This window comes from Microtus ochrogaster, chromosome 19, assembly GCF_000317375.1.
Source record: "Microtus ochrogaster isolate Prairie Vole_2 chromosome 19, MicOch1.0, whole genome shotgun sequence".
Lineage (NCBI taxonomy): Eukaryota > Metazoa > Chordata > Mammalia > Rodentia > Cricetidae > Microtus > Microtus ochrogaster.
The window spans coordinates 56,438,960-56,458,213 of record NC_022021.1 but is presented as its reverse complement, the minus strand read 5'-3'; the positions used below and the strand labels follow the sequence as shown (position 1 = coordinate 56,458,213).

At 42.4% G+C, this 19,254-nt stretch overlaps 1 protein-coding gene across 2 annotated transcripts in view; it reads left to right on the top strand.

The window, feature by feature from the left end:
- Window positions 1-19,254, top strand: part of Rab3c (RAB3C, member RAS oncogene family) — a 194,928-nt gene that overhangs the window by 156,038 nt on the left and 19,636 nt on the right. For both annotated transcript variants that reach the window (XM_005356786.3, XM_005356785.2), the window contains exon 4: window positions 10,820-10,944. In XM_005356786.3, the coding sequence (XP_005356843.1) occupies window positions 10,820-10,944 (125 nt within the window). The remainder of the gene's footprint in view (window positions 1-10,819; window positions 10,945-19,254) is intronic.

Here is a 19,254-nt window from a genome sequence, read left to right as displayed (position 1 = left end):
GCTAGCAAAGCGGTGGTAGTAAATTCTTTTCTGAAGTCCATGACCTCACTAGCTAGGCTTCCAGTACCAATCACGGTTTCCCTTCTGTTGAGTGGGCCTTAAATCCAATTAGACAGGCAACCTAAATGTCCTTCAGTGGACTGATGGGTAAAGAAAACGTGGCACTCATACACAATGTAATACTATTCTTCTGGGGAGAAAAATGAAATGTGGAGGTAAGTGGATGGACCTAGAAAAGATTACACAGCGTGAGGTCACCAGAGCCACAAAGACAAAGACTGCTTGTTCTCTCTCATCTTGGAGTCTTAGCTCCAGATCCTCAGATGTGAACACACAACACGGAGTGACCACGGAAAACAGGAGCATGTAGGGGTTCACATGCTCAGGCGGTGGGATGGCAAATACAAAGGCACCCTTGATATAAAAACAGAAAGTGGAATAAGAGGGAGGAGGCTCCAGCTGTGGAGGAGAGGAGGAGGCCAATACAGAAGGACAAACACCACCAAGGTTATTTGGTAACACATCAAGGAATCATGCCATTTTATATTTACCTAAAATTATAATAACCGGAGTTATTATTCTAAAGGACATTAAGTCACTTGGGCTGACAATGCTTCCCACAAGAACCATAGACTGACAAAAACTTCAGTACCAGACACAAGAAGCCTCCTTTCTAAGGGCTGATCAGGGCAATCCAAGTGACCACCAAAATGACATAGATTATCTATGAAGCCTTTGGTTTCCTCTCAGGGCTTTAGAGAGACTCCTTATTGCTGAAGACACCACACTTAGGACAAAGGACTCAGATGGCTCCAGGTGGATCTGCCCTGAAATCCTCTTCCTTGTAGTCTGGCTTTCATGATTTCAGAAAATACTGTACAAGGTACCAAGAGAGGGAATCAGTTAAGGAGCTCTACTCAGCTACAATACCTGTGAACCACAATTACCAGCATGCCATGATAGGCATAAAGGTGCAGTAAGTGGCAACTAAACAGCTGTCTAATTGGACTTAGATCTTCTAAGTTGATTGTATCGGCTATTTTGTCAAAGCAGCAGAATGCAGTGACTAACATAGCATCTCAAAACATTCTCCTTTTCCCAATGCTCCTATAGCAAAACCGTACAAACTGATTGGTAGTCCAGTCCTCCTCCTTAAAAGACTTGCTTCCCCCACAAGAAGAGGAAGTTCTCACCTCTTGGCTGCATCTTAATATCTTGCGTATCTGGGATAAGACTGAACGTACATTGAGTATAGCCACAAACTGTGCAGAAGGTGACAACAAGGTTCTGGTGCCTGGGTATGGGCGGGACAAAAAAGCACCTCAGCTTCCCCTTCAGCAAGCCCGATCTTTAACTGAAAAATCAAACTCATCTTGTCAATGATCATTAATTCATCGAAGGATGCCATAATCTTGGAAGTCGGTGAGATGCTATCTCTAACATGACTTTGCTCTTATTTATTGTGAAAGAACAGCCAGACTTTTTCCAGCTGACAAATACCTTCCTTGGTCATACTACCTTAGGACAGATTTCCCTTCCTCTCTTTGTTGCTCAGAAGGGTAACCTTTGCTACTCTGAGATATCTCTATCTCTCTCATAGAAGAGAAATGTTCAATTTTCCTACTATACATACATTTTTGTGTGGTTTTTCAAGATAGGGTTTCTCTGTAGTTTTGGAGCCTGTCCTGGAACTAGCTCTTGTAGACCAGGCTGGCCTTGAACTCACAGAGATCTACCTGCCTCTGCCTCCCAAGTGCTGGGATTGAAGGTGTGTGACACCACTGCCAGGCATATATGCATACTATTTTAAAAATAGAATTGTACGTTTTAGGAACTCAAAATGTGGTCAGAGGGCTGGGGTGTAGTTCAGTTGATTGGGTGCTTGTCTAACCTACAGGAAGCCCTAGTTTCATTCCGAGTCCTGCATACAAACAGCACAAAGTGAAGCACGGAGGTCAGAAAGGCAAGGTCTAGCTTTACTACACAGTGAACTCAGGACACTCTTGGAGACATGAGACTCTGCTTCCAAATGGGGAAAAACAAAGACAGACAAATGAAACTCATGAGAACACCTGTGACAGGGAAGGCGTCCTGAAAGAGCTAAGGAAGAGAGCCACAAGTTAGATTTAAAGAAGTGGACTCAGCTGTGCTACAGCTCCAGGACCCCATGGGTTCTACTTCTTCCGTTCCTGAATGGAATCTCAGGACTATCTCTCAGCAGCAAAGCTGCTAAAGAGAACCAGCTCCAACACCGTGCAGGTCCATCCAATTCTGTTCATTTCCACACCCAACTAAAGGACACTTTTGCACAGCCAGAGATTCGGGGATTTGGGAATTCCTCCAGGAAACGTTCTGATGCTGGTTTTGTAATGAAAAGATAATCAGATTCAGCACCTGAATTTCTTCCCTCCCTGGTGGAAGCAGGCAGCATGGTTTTGAAAAGAATTCATGGGAGGCTTGTGTTATGAGCCACACCATTCCCTGAGAGGTTGTATCATTTGAATTGAGTCGCTTTGTATCTGTAATCTTAGCTCTATCTCTGAATTGGAGGAGGTAGCCCAGGGTCCACATACACAATGACTCCATAGTATAAAGGTATTTACTCCCTGAGAGGTCCTGACAGTGTTAGGGGCCAGAAAGGAATTGTGGCTCTTCGTGGACTAGAATTCAAAGCCAGTCACACAAAAAGCCTGCAGGTCTACAAAGTCACACAGGCTACAGAGGCGCCAGCATTTGCCTTCCAGGACCATGGACCCCACAGTGTTTTATAGGCTATGAAAGAACTCCGTCCATCATGCATTCTAAAGCAGATGCAGGAGGCACTTGTCATCACAGAAGACAATTCCCTTTCTGTCTCTGCTTGCCCTGTGCTTATATTTGAAGTGCAAAACTTCTTAGACACTTCTGCTGTACTCTGGCTGTCATTTGTTTGTTCCTTCTATCGCGAACTCAGAGTTACCATCTGCGTGTCTCTCGCATTCTAGAAATTTGGTTGAATGTAGAGACAGTGGTGAATAAAGAAGCTGTAGTTGGGCTCTCTAACAGTAACTGTGAACTACAGCCGGGGGTATATAAGTGACAGCCACAGTGAGTGATACCCAGTGCATATGTGGGCCTACATTAAGGACACCAGACCCAAGGAGATCTGGGTAATAAGATGCAAGACATTGAGTGCTGTGCCCAACGCCTGTCTGCGCTCTATGCACTACTATACAGTTCCTGAGCTGCGGGCAAGAGGCTGGAGGTTGAAACATACAAAGGGACACAGACCTCTAGTCACTGGTAAGAAGCTCTTTATTAAATAACACCACAGAGGCTTATATACCAACATGGTCAGGTGGGCCAACAGGTGAAAACCTTATCCTCTGATCCTCAAGGCAAGACAACACGTGCTCGTGAAGCAGAGCTGGTAAACAACTTTGACACAGCTTTCAGTAACTCAGATCCGAAGGAAAGTAAAGATCTCTAGCAGGGAAGAGAAGCTGGAGGCCAGGACTCCAAATTGAGAAAGCCTGGCAGATAATAAATCCATCGAAGACACACAGGTTTCTCACAAAGCTAATAAAACGTAAGTTCTATGATAAATCTTAAACTGGATCCTTGGGAAAGGGAAAGTCATAATGACCTTTACTTTGAAGCCTGGTGCCTCAGTCAGACCTAAGAAAACAATTTAAGGGAGGAGGGTTCATCTCTGCCCACAGTTTCAGAGCCACCGTTGCTTCGAGGCCCATGAACATAAAATGCAGGGAAGCATGGGGGGGGGCACCAAGAGTCACATCCTGGTGGGCAGGAAACAAACACAGGATCAAAGAAGACAGAAAGGGAGCAAGGCCTCTCTTTCCAGGTCATATTCTTAGTGAAATCCCCTCCAATAGGTTCCTTCTCCCGAATCTCCACCACCTCCAATAATGCCATCAGACAGGTGAAAAAAATCCACCCATAGATTAATCCTCGCTTTTGTCAATGTCTTCATGATTCAGTCCTTTCCCAAAAGCCCCTCAGAGGGTGTCTTAATCCCTTTTCTACTGCTGGCATAAAATACCATGACCAAAGCAACTTAGAGAAGGGAGGGTTTTCTTATGCTTCCAGAGAGACAAGAGTCCACCGCTATCAAGTTAGGGAAGAGCGGCAGCAGGCAGGCATGGTGAGAAGAAGGGCAGAGAGTTCACATCTCCCCAAACAGTAAGCAGAGACGGGACAAGCCAGGGATGGTCTGAGGCTTTTGAAAACTCAGAGCCCACCCCCCAGTGTCACACTTCCTCTAACAAGACCATACCTCCTGAACCTCCCTCACCAACTGGGGATAGGGTATTCAAATGCTCCACTATGGGGGACCTCTCATTCAAGCCAGTGCAGCATGTGACTAAGCCTTAACACTTATGGGGACACTTATACCTCATGTTCAAACCCTACTACCAGCACTGCCACCTGCAGAACACCTTGAAACTTTGGACCCTTTTCCAGAAGAAACACTCTCAATGTGTCTTTATTGGATTTTCCCAGAATTAGGCTCTGAGAGAGAAGTGAATGAAGTTATTCTATTTGGAAAGTGTAACGAAGCCCTAAGTGTTAAGGAAGGGAGCTGTGGAAGAGATGAGGCCAACAAACGGTGTGTTTTCAAGCCAGTCATTGTTATGGGTGCCTAGAGCTTTTCCTATTTACAAATTTGGGAATCGGAGCAGTAGCAAGGCAGGGAGCAAGGGAGCTTGGGTATTTATACAGCAATTCCTACCAGGCTTTGGCGGAGGTCTGCTTCTGGGTGGTGTGTTATTTCTTTATTTTTGGCCTTCCCTCCTGGGCCAAACGCCATTACATTGCTTTATAGAAAGCTGTAAAGTAAGGAGAAGCAGATACAGGCAGCTGGAAGTCAACCAGCTAGCACTAAAGTATGGTCCTGGGGAAAAGGACCGAGTACCGAGAAGGTCTGCTACTAAACACCCTGTATCTAACGCTCCACTTGCCATCCACATTTGGTCTTAAATGGGCTCTTGGTCTCTTGTTGATTTTAAGCATCACAAACCTGAAACTTCCCCAAATGGTGATAGTCCTCAGTTGCTGAAGATGCCGCGAGGGTGGGGAACCAGAAATACATTAGTGTGCTCCTACCGGAGGTGGAAGGAAGGGAGATAACAAGAGAGAAGGCTGGAGAGGCGCCCGAGGCAGCAGAGAGCTGTTGAGTGAAAGAGGACACACTAGTGGGATGGCTCAGGGCTGTGCCAAAACACTTGATACACATAACTTAAGGGGAAAGAGGGTTCACTTTCTCGCACAGTTCTGTGTCTTCATTCATAATCCTCTGACCCGTTGCTTTCCTGCCCTACATGGAAAGAGCTCAAGGCAGAGGGCCGCATTCACCTTATGGTGGCCAGAAACCAAAGAAGGTGAATGATAGGATGAGGAAGACCTTTAAAACAAGCCACAACTTCAGAGGAAGAAATGACAAGTGGGAACAGTAATCCATCTGTTGCTGTGTCATCACCAGAGAGCTAAGCGTGGGGACGGAGGCTAAGAATGAGGTTTTGAACAATAGCTACCTCACTTTTATATATTGTTAGATTTTATGGGGCTACACAAAGTTTGACGTGCACAACCATCTCATTAAATAATAAGAGGTGATGTCAGTATTGAAAGGCAATAATTGAATGCTTTAATTTTTCTTTGAAATCTCTAAAAATGTGTTATTATATATAAAAGTCTAGCTCAGCTTCCTAAAGCCATTTAGTCACCTTTATTGCATGCATGTCCATGTATCTGTTCCCTTACTAAGACTCTCTCAAGTTTGTAAACTTGTAAAGTTTCTTTATTGTATGCTCATCTATGCGAACCACCTATAAATGAGCAGGGTGTTATATGTGACATAATTAAACCAATTATTTACAAACAAGCAGGAAAATGCAGCTAAAGAAAGTCATTTCATGGATGCTCTGTCCTTAACTGGACCTATCATTCACCGGGAGAAATGGTTTTTCTATCTATGTCTGGTGAAGTCACTGGAGGTTCTAAACTATTTATTTTCTTAGTGTATTTTGCAAGTGTATGTGTGTGAGAGAGTGTAGACACACACACACACACACACACACACACACACACACAAGTGGGAAGATTGGAGGACAATTTGTAAGAGTTCGTCCTCTCCTTCAGATCTGAGTTCCTGTGATCAAACTCAGGTTGTCTGGCTTCAGCTATCTTGCCAGCTTCTGGTTCTGATTTAACTGTTATGAGTTGGAACAAGGTTGAAAAGCTGTCCAAAAGTTAAAAAAAAAAAAAAAATTTTCTTTATTCGGGGTTTAATTGAATGAAAAGAGACCAGTGTCACACAAATGTGTTGAAGGAAGGTCTTTTGTTTTATTTTGACTAAATGGCAACTAAATAGTGATTGTTCCAGTAGCTTCATCTAGTGCTGGTGAGGTCTGAGTTAACTGAACTTGGAAGAGTAACCATGGAGACTGGCACATGGTTTCTGATTCCATTAATCTTGCTGAGATTAACAGCAAATCCCCAGGGAATGTTTGCAGTGATTCGGAAATAAATCATCTTTTCACATGGGTATTACTTGGTGACAGATATTCTCTTTAAATGCGCATCTTCCCAACAAAGGAGCTGCACGGTTCTTCTAATCAGATGGTGAGAAATTCATCCCACAAATAAGAAGTCTTGCAAAATGCTGCAAATAAGCAAGTCACAAATGTATATAAATACTACATACACACACACAACTGAAGATTTATTCAACAAAATTGTGCATTGCCTTAGTAGACATGTTAGAGGAAGGTTATTTACTTCCAGTTAAAACCTGACTTGTTTTGAGGCTGGGGTGTGGCTCTGGGGTAGCGTGTGTACTTAGTGGGTGTATGCCCCGCAATTCCAACCTCAGAAATACACCCAAGAAAAATCGCTTGTGTAGGACCTCAGCCTGCAAACAGGAACTAAAAATAAAGTGTACAGTTCTTTAATGAAAATCTCTAGTTATCATTTAAATTATAGGAACCAAGATGGATGAGTTGAGTGGGATTTAAGAAGCAGACGTTGTTCTAATCATGCTTGCCTCATCCAAAGCTGCCCCCTGACGCTAGTGATAAGAAGCCAGAGTAACCAAAGCCTAAGGCAAACGTGGCACATTCACAACCCTGGCAGCAGGCGTAAATGCACCCAATTCTGAGGGCTTATCAAACTTTTGCTCTCCTTGGCACAGATGCCACAGATTATAATTTCCGTTTTGCTTTGATAGCATCCATGGGCTTTTAAGTTTCAAATCCCTGTATTTTTAAATGAATTATTCTTTGAAATTATAGGATAATTGTAGAAAATACTCATTTCACATTACTTTTTGGTGTTGTAGAGCACACACAACTTCAAATATTTATTACAGGCAACCAGTAGGAAGAAGGAGAGTTCTGATAACCAGAGGAAAACATGCTCTTCTTTTAACACGTTGTGATGCATTGTTACAAATTAAGAAATGTCTGGGTGTATACAAATGGGTGATCCATAGTGGTAGTATCCTGTGTTTCGGCAGGAAACTCAGTAGCAGAATGAGGGTACCCTAGTGTGTTTCACTATAGAAACAAGCATCTGTCCACTGGGTAAAGAAGAGCAGTGGGTACGGAGCTCAGTACCTTCATGACCTACTCAAGGTGTCAGCCTCAGCTGAATTTACACAGTTCACACCGTGGCAGAGGGTGCTCAAGGCACAGGAGTAACTCCCGATTCATTTGGTTTACATTGTGGGATAAGTTGGCAGAGAGTGGAGGGCTACAATAGGTCGTTAAGTAGGCATTGATTTTCATCAAACTAAGCCATGTCATTGACCATCCTGGTACTAACCCCTTCCCCTTACCGACACAACTGTGACAGGCTCCTATGAGCCCCAAGTACCCTTCAGTGTCTGATTTCTTACTATTGGGATTAGAACATGCTCCATTAAGGTGAAAACTCAAGCTTGAGATTTCCCAAGAATTGGCTCACACTTGGTGTGCAAGACATAAATGCAGAGAGATAAATATTCCAAAAAAAAAAAAATACCTAAGGAAATCAGTCAGATTTTAGGTCCTCTGCATGAAAATGGGAATTTTCTTGGCTAAAGTATACTAGTGACGTGACTGAGGTGATGCCATCTTGTCCAGATCTTCACCTCATTCCATTTCCTGTCTGTTAACCTTTCAGCCCATAACACCCTGGACAGCCACATCCACTTGGCAACACTTCCGGGACTCCCATGGTCCTGACTATGACCCAGATATATAACTGTCTGTTGACTGTATAATCAAAACAGAAGTTACCAGGTTCCCTACCTACTCCTCACAGTGATGTCATTGTGATGTTTTAGATGGTACTTTTTTTTTTATAAACGTTACATCCCTGAGCTCCAGTTTAAATAAAAGATGCTATAATGCGCAAGTGGTCCTTTAACTTTCTTGTCTGGACAATTACATTAGCACCTGAGTTATACATATTCAGATATCTGGGATTTTTAATAATGAGTTTGGAATTTAACTTTTCATGATGAGTTTGTCAATTTTCAAGTTTTCTGTGCCTAATATAGTGAAAAATAGGATTTTAGGGCTTATGTTTATATTTACCTAGTATATGGCTGTCTTGGGGCTGGAGAGATGGGTCAGCAGTTAAGAGCACTGCCTGTTCTTCCAAAGGTCCTGAGTTCGATTCCCAGCAACCACATGGTAGCTCACAACCATCTGTAATGAGATCTGGTGCCCTCTTGAAGAAGAGACCTGGTCTGTCGTCCTCATCAACTTAGAACAAGATTCAACAGAATTGCTATAATGCGGGCTGCCCGTGCACGCTTCAGCATTGCCAGCGCATACATTTCATCATTCACACGGATGTCTTAGTCACTGTTCTATTGCTGTGAAGAGACACCATGCAATACTTACAAAAGAAAACATTTAACTAGGGACTTGCTTACCGTTTCAGAGGTTTAGTTCATTATCATCATAGCAAGAGGATGGTAGCACACAGGGCACTGGAGCAGTAGCCAAGACCTACGTCCTGATCCACAGGCAGAAAGAGAGAGAGAGAGAGAGAGAGAGAGAGAGAGAGAGAGAGAGAGAGAGGTGTGCTGGGCCTGGTATGTGCTTTTGAAACCTTAAAGTCGAACCACAGTAACACACTTCCTCCAACAAGGCTACATTCTCAATCCTTCTAATCCTCAAATAGTGCCACTCCCTGGTGACACTAATAAGTATTCAAATATATGCACACACCTGTGGGGGCCATTCTTATTCAAACCACAATGGGCACATTCTTTTAACTTGTCAGAATTAGAATGGTCATTTCCCCTGGATTTTTCTGATAAACCATACTATGCTTCTGCAGTATCCAAGTGGGATCAAAATTGTATTAATTTCACTTGAAAACTTGGGTTCGGACCAGAAGAATTCTGACATAAAACCTTATCTTCCTTTTCCTTTTTTCCCAGGAGGGAGAAACATGGGTTCTCACTGAAACCCCCTCGCTGCAGCTGACAGCTCTTTGCCTTTTCTTCTCTCCTCCAGTTGAGAGCAGCTCATCTCTGTTTTCTATTCCGTAATCCTGAAGGACTTGACAATTGTCAGCAAAAGCACCGGAGCTCTCCTGGCACTTCTCAGATGCAGCCTTTCAGAGTTTTGTCATTTGTTTAGCTTTTAGGGATTCTAGTGTCCCTCCCCTGGTCAACCACTGGTGGTAGATACTCCCACGGAGACTATCCTACATTAAAAAGCATGGATTCCTCTCCTCTAGGTTTTCGCTCTGGATGACAGATAGTACACTGGAACTTTACCTCTCAAAGTGTTCATGTGTAGCAGGAAACAAAGACATGGTAGGGGCCCAAGACGGAGAAACATGTCAATTGGGTAGGCTTCCCAGCTCTCCGATTTTACAAGCCGTGTGATCTAAGAAATTATTTAACCTCTCTGTACCTCATCGTCCTCCACTGTGAACGAATACAACAGCCTCCCCTTAAGTTAGTCTATGAATTAAGTGAATAGGGTGGACACAAAGCACTTAGATTTACCATGCTGCAAATGACAACTGCCACAACTGTTAGCTAAGTTTCAAAACCAGCTGTTGCTTGTACCACGATCTAGGGGCCTGATCTGAGTTCTAGAAGTCTATCCATAGCAAGTAAAAAAAGCCTGCCCACTATCTTATTTTATAGTAATAGGACATGTTTCTCTTAACTGTGAGGTGTTAGTACAACAGTACTATGATTCTTAAATTACCATTCCCTTTATTTTCAAAGCCCTGGTTGCCTTTGCTCTTTGTGGATGTGTGAATGAGGAAAGTGATGTTTACATTTTCCCTTGTATGTGTGTTTGTCACCTGGGCAGCAGTCTATAGACAAAGGAACCAACCACTTCAGTGTGCCTGGGACAGAGAAGGTTCTGGAAACAACAAATTTTCACTGCTAAAACTAGGAAGACCTTTTGCCAGCTTAGCCTTACAGCTACTACGTAAGCCGATGTAGATCCATGAGAAAAGGATGTGATGGTATTGATCTCATTAGATACAAATAGGCCTTGCTATAACACCTACTGCCTTGACTGTCTTTCTCCTGTGCTAGGGTCAAGCACAAAGCTTGGCACATACTATAGTCTCATATCCTCTGCCACTGAGCTACACATCTAGCTTGAATTTCGGAGTCAATCAATTCCTTGTAAGAATCCAAGGAGCACATCTGTACTGAAATACTTTATTCCAAATGGCAAGCATCAAGGCTTCGTCTTTACCGTGATCATGTTCTTTCTAGGATTTCTTCCTCAATTTATGCTTTTCTATTTCCCTCTGCTCAATTTTGTACTTTGTTATTTTTTTCTTCTAGGTCAACTCAGATCAAAACATACTCATGGGATAATGCCCAGGTTATCCTGGTTGGAAACAAATGTGACATGGAAGATGAACGGATCATCTCAACTGAGAGAGGCCAGCATTTAGGAGAACAGCTTGGTAAGACACAACTGAAAAAAAGAAAGAAAGCTTCATAATTGACACACTGAACAGAGTCATAGGAGTGTGTGTGTGTGTGTGTATGTGAGTGTGTGTGAGTGAGTGTGTGTGTGTGTGTGTCTGAAAAGTTTGTCAAGAGACCTTGAAAAACAACAAGACCTGTATAAGTCACAAGTACATTTCTTCTCATTATCTGTAGCTTTGGTCGAATTCAAGCACAATTAGAAACAAAAGTGATAACAAGAACTTTGGTCTTTGCTCAAAATAAAAGAAAAAAACCTCTAATTCATCTTTCATGAGAATTACAGGTCTACCTTTCCTATTTCCTTATTTTGTTTTGTTTTAAGCCACACACGTCATTTTGCAGTGACTTGAGTACTTTATTGTGATCATTATTGTTCTGAAGTTCCTGTTAAGGAGAGTAATAGCACAGAATAGATTAAGTCCTAGATCTGGGCTTCAGGAAATCAATGATGAGCCATGGTACTGTTTAAAAACTATTTAGGGCTCAATATCATCTCTTGAGGGTGCATATCATAACGTACCCCCACTTAACAGAACCCTTAGAGATACTATCCAATTAGAAGATGTAACAGAGCTTTAGAAATGGCCATTTGAAACACAAAACATACCTGACGAGGAAATTGCCACGGTGGGTCTGGTAGAATTTCAAGAGAGATTTACGGCTGATTGATTCAAGACATATGTACTCAACACCTATTCTTTGTCTTCTATTGCATCAGACACCAAAGAGGATGCAAATAATAATGATAATGTGGGATCACATGACAAGATTAAAGGTACATACAGTGAAACTAACAAGGAAACCAGAACAGGTCAAAGGTATCGATGATCTAGAAGGCAGAGACAAGAGGAAAGCCGCAGGGCAACGTGAGAAGGAACAGGTAGACAGAGAACACTGCTAGGTGGACCTGTAGGACCGGAGTGGGACAGGAGGTAGGGGATAAGCAAGCAGAGAAGACACCTACGGAGAGGGTGGGTGGGGCCAGCAGTGCCACTTGGAAGAGGCAATTGATAGAGAAGATGGGTTAAAACGCAAGACTCATTTTGAAGGATCCCTAGAGGAGAAGAAAAAAAATTAAAGGCAGTAAAAGCAGATGAGTCTTTGTGAGTAAGAGCCACAGAGAAGTACAGACAACAGCGAAGGAAGTTAAGTTGAGAGGACAATGAGCAGAAAAGTTGCCTGGCGTGAGCAAGTGAATTGATTCGGGAACAATCCCAGTCCTGCTACCTCGTGTGCACATACATAGAGAGAAGATGACCAAGAGGTCACAAAGCACCTTGACACCAGATGACACCGTCACTCTCCTCTGCCTCTTACTGCTTTGCCTCTTCAGTAATGATGGCCTCAGCTCACAGTTGATCCCAGTAATGAGTCAGACGAAATTTGAAGACCACAGCCATGTCAAGGACGATCTGAGCTTTGCCCTATTATTGGAAGCATGGACTGTGGAAGCACAGTCTACCACTGGGAGATCTCAATAGCTGAGCAGAGTCCATTCTCCAAGCTTTATGATTTCCTTGTGAGATCAATGAGCTCATTCCACTGAAGGCTGTCACTGGATGACTACAGGATTCTGTCCATGAGACTTCCCTGCAACCAGCTATGAAAACATCACTAGGCTGATATTTAACCTTGCTATAAATGCTCATAGCCTCTACATTCTCTGTCCTAGGACCTCTCCACATGCCACCAGTGTTTGAGAGTCTTAGAAACTTGGTAACTTTTCCTACTACCTCAAGAGGTTAGGAGTGGACACGAGAGTGTCCTCTATGTAAAAGGGACAGGGACTCTGAGAGGGCATTCCCATGTGGCTACCTTGAGCTCCATTTGCTTGCCCTATACTTATCATCTAGCTAGACATCTGCCTGGGGGAAGGAAGTACTCCGCAGAAGCCGGCTGTCTTTATAAATAAAGTTGAAAACTATTTGGCTCCAGGAAAAATAGAGTAACATTAAGAGCTATTCAACGGCATTGTCAAAAACTTTATGTTTTTCCATCTAATAAACCACTTGGCTGTGGGGAAGATCGGGTATGGAAAAGATGTTAGAATGACAGAAGTACTTCTGGAGATACTTGCAGTAGCACGCACACACACACACACACACACACACACACACACACACACACCCCACACATTTCAATTGTCTTTTAATAAATAAAGACTACCTGAAGATCTGAGAGTAAAATGACTAGTCCCACTGGCCAGCATTACAGACCAGGTTATGGTAACACACACCTTTAATCCCAGTAGCCACAATGACACTCACCTTTCTACTACTCACCCAGTAGCCACCCTAGTTGCCAGAGAAACTGGTGGTACATGCCTTTAATCCCAGCCCCAGAGAAAATTATAAAATGGAAGGAGACAGCTCTCAACACAGTCTCCTTCTGAGATTCCAGGAGGCAGGGTCACCATTTAAGACTGAGATCCAGATAAGAGTCAGTGGCTGGCTGTTCTGCTTTTCAGATCTTCATGTTGAAGCCCAATTTCTGACCCTGAGTTTTTATTAATAGTGTTACACACACACACACACACACACACACACCCTGCATTCACTGCTCAGATATGGGAAAGTTTCTCAAATTGTGAGACAGATGGATTTTATGCTCCTGTGCAAATTCTTCCAATGGTCTCTAATTGATTTTTTGGGGGGGGGGGCTCTTCAGTCAATAAAACTCAGCAGTTGTCATAGCAACCTGCAAATGTACCTTCTTGGAGAATCATTTACCTCGTGAGTGGTTCATTCTCCTCATCACTACACACCCTCTACAAACAATCTGGAGAGACAACTCTAAAAACTAACAATTCTGTTAATCTAAATAGCAAGCTTTTGAGGGATTGTGTTTTTAAAATATTAGCAATAAAATTATATTTCCTGAAGATTATGCAGTTTTTAAGGTTATTACTACATATTGGCAGGTGATTCAAAATACCAGCTTTATTTATCTGTTTATGGTTAACTCTCCATTACTGATGCTTATCTTTGTATCATTTACTCATCCAAATGAGGAGTCTGGACAAAACTGTACTATAGCTGAGATCTTTGTAATTTTGCAGGGATGGGCTGTTCTTGCAAGTCTGATTTAATGTTTAGGTCACCAAACGTTGAATAACTGTTTATAAAATTCTGGGTACTTAGTAATCGATCTGATAGATGACCTTACCTTCTAGAAACAACCATCACAGAGCCTGTAAGTGGCAATGTGGACAGTGAACATTTCCTTGCCATCCTTCTCCTGAATGTTTTCTTTCATTGGCCCAGAGAAGTAGTCCCTCATCATTAACCCTGGCACTTCCCATCTCTTCACCGTGTCCATTGCTGTGTTCCCTCTCCTGGGTCTCCTCTTCCCTCTGCTTCTTACATCCCTAGCCCACCACACTTCTCCCTACACACTTCTTTGGAAGTTCTCATTCACTCTGAGGCTTTATCAACCTAAAAACAGACAAATCACGTCCCCAGCAGTGAACCCATGATTAAGATTCAGGTCTCTACTTCCAGCTGAATGAACTGGGGTTTCAAATGAATTTATCAACACCAACAGCAAATACCTTCTCCCACAAGTTTTCGAAATTAAAATCTAGGAAGTTACATTATAAGCAAAAATGTCACTTTCATATATCAGTATTTTTATTCTTACCATACTAACTTCCCTGGTGGGAGTGTTTGAAGAGGGTGAATCCCTGCCCGAGCTGAACATGATCCTCAGACTGACATTCTCCCCATGCGCTTCCAGGCATTTAGTCTACTACAGTGCAACCTGTAACAACATATAAAAGGCTTTGCATTTAAAATTCTGTAGTTAAATGTTGTCAGTTATAAGTTATAAGCAGATTCCATCTCATAACCTAAGTTTTAGATAGGAAAACCATTAAAGAAAAGTGAAGATAAAGGGAAAGATAGAATTTTTCTTCAAATAAAATTAATTTACCTGGGAGAAAAAAAAAACAACAAAAACCACAACCTAGTGGAAAAGAGTTTGTGTTGCCTCGAAATTAGAGTGAGAAGCTCAGTACTTTAACTGTTTTTATCATCTCTGGAGGGAAGGATGCCTAAGTCATCCAACACAAGTCAAAGAAACACTAAAGAGAAATTAAAGTTCTTCCCGGAAAGAACTAATTATATTTATTAATAGTTTCTGAGAATACAATTTTGATATGTTTTAATTTATATTAATATTTCGAATAAGGCAAATAATGGATAAAATCCCCAGTGACTTTGCATTCAAGTAATTCCATTGTCTGTGAGGCCAAACTGCTCAATTTCAGCGTCTTCCAGAGACACCCTATAACGCCTTCCGACAAGCACAACACATACACACATTTTACTATCTTTCCAAGCTAAACTATTTTCTTTTGTCATTTAATTATTTTTTGTTTCAATTACTTATTTGATCACCATTCTTAACACTTTCTATGTTGAAGTTGGGAGTGAAATGTCAATCTTTATTTTGTAGAGCTTCAAGTATGATTTCTATATCAGAAATGCTTTCCAATATATGAAGAATACATGAAGCAAACAGGAGGAGAACAGAGATGTGAGCTGTGAGTTTATCCTGAAAGAAGGGGCCTGCTGTGCAATGGTTGAGCAGCTTCTTCTGGAAGGGATACAGAAAGACACCTTCTCTATCTGTGAATTCTAAGCCACGGGTATTTGATAATTCCTGGCTTAAGTAAACTATTCTTTTAAGGGAATCATCTTTTAAGATGGGAAAAGGGAAAGCTGTGGAATGAGGTATTCTTTCAAGCAGCAGCACCTCTGGATGTGTGAGGGGGACCAGGCAGAATATGTCATTGTTTTCCAAAAGATAACTATAAATCAACAGAGGCAAATCCCAGCACTAGCAGATGGTACTTGCCTCTTTGGACTATTTTTCCTTGGCTCCCGTGTCCTTGAAGAAAAGAGACCTGAAGGATATGAAGCATCATTGCCATCTAGTTGGGAAAGTCTATCTCTGAACCTCAGTAACCCTGATTCTAGTTGTAACTGAGCCTGGTGACCCCAGGGTACTGATTTCTACTTTGGCACTCTCAATTTGTTCTTGAAAATCCCGGCTCTCATTGCTAGCCAAGGTAGGAGAGAGAACGGAAGGAACCGTGTGTGCAGTTGTCTGCCTGTGGGAGCTCTGAGCTTTTGGGACCCTTGGGCTGACCCTAATTAACACCCACCAGGGTAAAGATCACAGCCATCTGTAGGCTAAGCTCTACATTAGCCATTAGTAGGGCTAAGCTCTACTCCAGACATCATAACTCTGAGTTATGGAAGAGATGTTCATTGGATTTCATTTCATCTTAAAGCCCAAGAGAAATTCAGGGTATGTGACTCGTAAGTCTATTTAAGCTCTTCTCCTGAGCCCTGTGACCATCCAATGATTCCATGACCCCATGGCAGAAGTCAGGAAGGATTTAGTTCTTTCTGAGAATGATTCTCCTAAACACAGTCTCACTCATGGTCAAATGTTCTTCTTCAAAATACGCCCATCAAATCGGGACAGACATTGTCAAGGAGACTAGGGAGATCAAAATACACCCATCAAATCGGGACAGACATTGTCAAGGAGACTAGGGAGATCAAAAAAGAAAAAAGATTGTGGACTGAGTAGTTGCCCAGTAAGGTTCAGAGAAGTCCACTGGGATTCCATTAAAATCTGTTGAGCTAAAACCAGCAAGCCAAGAATTCTTCCTGAACTGCCAAGGAGTCATGCCATGAGATTGCATCTTGATGGAGGCAGTTGCTTTACAATGAAATTTGGGAAGGTGATACAGAATGATTTTCATTTGGTCATTCCTTCAACCTTTCATTGAGCACTCACCATTGGTTAGACACGGGCGGTTCCAGCCTTCAGAGGGCCACAAACGCCATGGCTTTTACAAGCCATCATGGAGTCTCCAACAGAATTGAAGACCCAATTTTAGAGGAGGTCAAGAGATTAAAAACATCCCCATTCAGAGGCACCGAGAAAGCCCACACTGACAGTGTTTGCAGCTGACTTGAAGGAAAAGCAAAACAAAACAAAATAAAACAAAAGATTTTCATGGATGGACGAAGAGATAATGTTACCTGTAGGAAGAAGAGCCCATGTACTAGAGACTTCTAAACCCATATAAAAGTGGCCTGTCCCAGACTGAAAAGACTGGGATTGGCTGTACACATTCTTCAGAATCAGTGCCAGGTTTAAAGAACAGAATGGCAAGACTGGATTTCACTTCAGACTAAGTACAAAGGTATCATTCCTAAAATTGGGGCATTTAATGTCAGGAGAAGTATAGGAAGAAAGTATTATACATATTTACCTATATCTCAACATCAATTTTTCAGTTGTTAGGTGCTGTTCCAATAGTATATTATATAGCTTATAAGGCTAATCCTCATGTGTTAGAATAGCATTGAATCTTTTTAAAGCTGGATTATATAATAGTAAATATCCTGAGGCCACTGGTTAAAGAGAAGCATGGAGTCCAACAGAAATGGAGCATCTCAAAGGGGCATGGCCAAGGTGTGAATCAGGCTGGATGTACTACAGCATTACTTGGGGAACATTAAAAAATCAGGCCAGAACCATAACATACACATGTACACAAAAACCAGAAAAAACAGAATCTCTGAAAATGGGGCATGCTCTAGTTGGCTTTCTGTTTCTGTGATAAACGCCATGACCGAGAGCAACTTGAAGAAGAGAGCTTGTTGGGTTTAGTGATTATAGTCAGTCACCCAGGGAAGAGAAGGCAGGAACCTCAGGCAGGAAAAGAAGAAGAGCCATGTTGGCTTACTTCCTACCTGCTTCCTCTGGGTTGTTCAGACACCTTTTCCATATAAACCAGGCCAGCCTAACCAAGGTAGTACTAGCCACAGTCAGCTGGGCCTTCCTAGGTCAATTAGGATGCCCAGAGGCCTATCTGATGCAACAAATTGTTCAAATGAGATTAGAGCACCTATGTACATGGCAAACTGATAAACTGTCCTTGGCAGCATGGACACACAAAGACGTATATGCAGCCTTGAGAACAGACACCCCTCAAGATGACCGTCTAAAGGCTTCCATAGCTTAGACTCACAGACAGTGGCAGGGCAATGGAAACTTGAAGGTCCTTTAGCAGCATGGGGACTTTGTGTGTTGCATAATGCAAGTAGCCACTCCTGTTCTTTTCTATGAAATTAAGTAAACTTCTGAAAAGTTGCCTCCATTATCTATTCTTGTACGACATAAGAAATTTACATGAGAAAACAAGGCGAATCATAAGATCCAGCCACCAAGACTCTATGGTCACATTGTCATCTACTGTTTCAGTGGTTTGGTGACACGCGCTTGCGCGCACACACACATACACACACACACACACACACACACACAAACACACACGCCCCTAATCTCATTTCATAGCCATCAGCTTCTCATAACAGTGCATGTTCTACTACTTACCAAAGGTCATTTAGTAGCCACAGCACCAAAACTGCAGACCCATAAGCAGCCAGTGACAGGCACACTCCCATCTTGGTCATTTTTCAAACTGAGACCATAACATTGCCTTCAGGCACTCCAGTTTAATGAAGGATGATTTTCCCCCCTTCCACTTAAAAAAAAATTGTTTTCCCTTTGCCCTTGCAGAACAATTCCACAATAAAACCAGGCTGAAGAGTCAGCAACTCTAATGGCACACAGCATCGCGCCAACATCTATTTTTAAAACTCAAACCACCTGCTCCACATTTGCGCTGACTGCTCTTCAGCAGTTTTTTAAAGATTTATTTAAACCTTAATTGTAGTGTTTATGAAAGAAAGGGATTGCCAACTTCTGGAATTGGCAGGGAGTCCCGGCAACACTATTAAAATGTTCTAAGTACCTGGCTGCACACAGTTGTCTGTGGAGACGTGCAGACACCCCGCTATTGTTTCTGCAGGCTCACATTCTTTCTGGCTAAGCTTTCCCAGGAGGTAGAAAAGAGGTCAAGGGTACTCTATAATGTGTTGGGTATACTTAGATATAGTTACATCCGCATATTAGTAAAGGAAAGGACTTCTGATCCCTTTTTCTGGTGCTTTGAGTTTGCCGTGTCTTATTAGCTCTTGATCTATGTTTCATAATTCTAGAGATCCCTGTCCTTCTTACTGGCAACTGAAACTCATTCCTCAGAGAATATTCTTCATGACTGGAGAGACCATACATCCTATGCATACCACTTTGCTCAGGATGGTTCCTGCTGATGCTCACATCCCAATAAACATACACAGCACTCCCTCCAAGTTCAAAAACCTTTCCCTTTGAATAACAAGTAGTCTAGCCTGGCT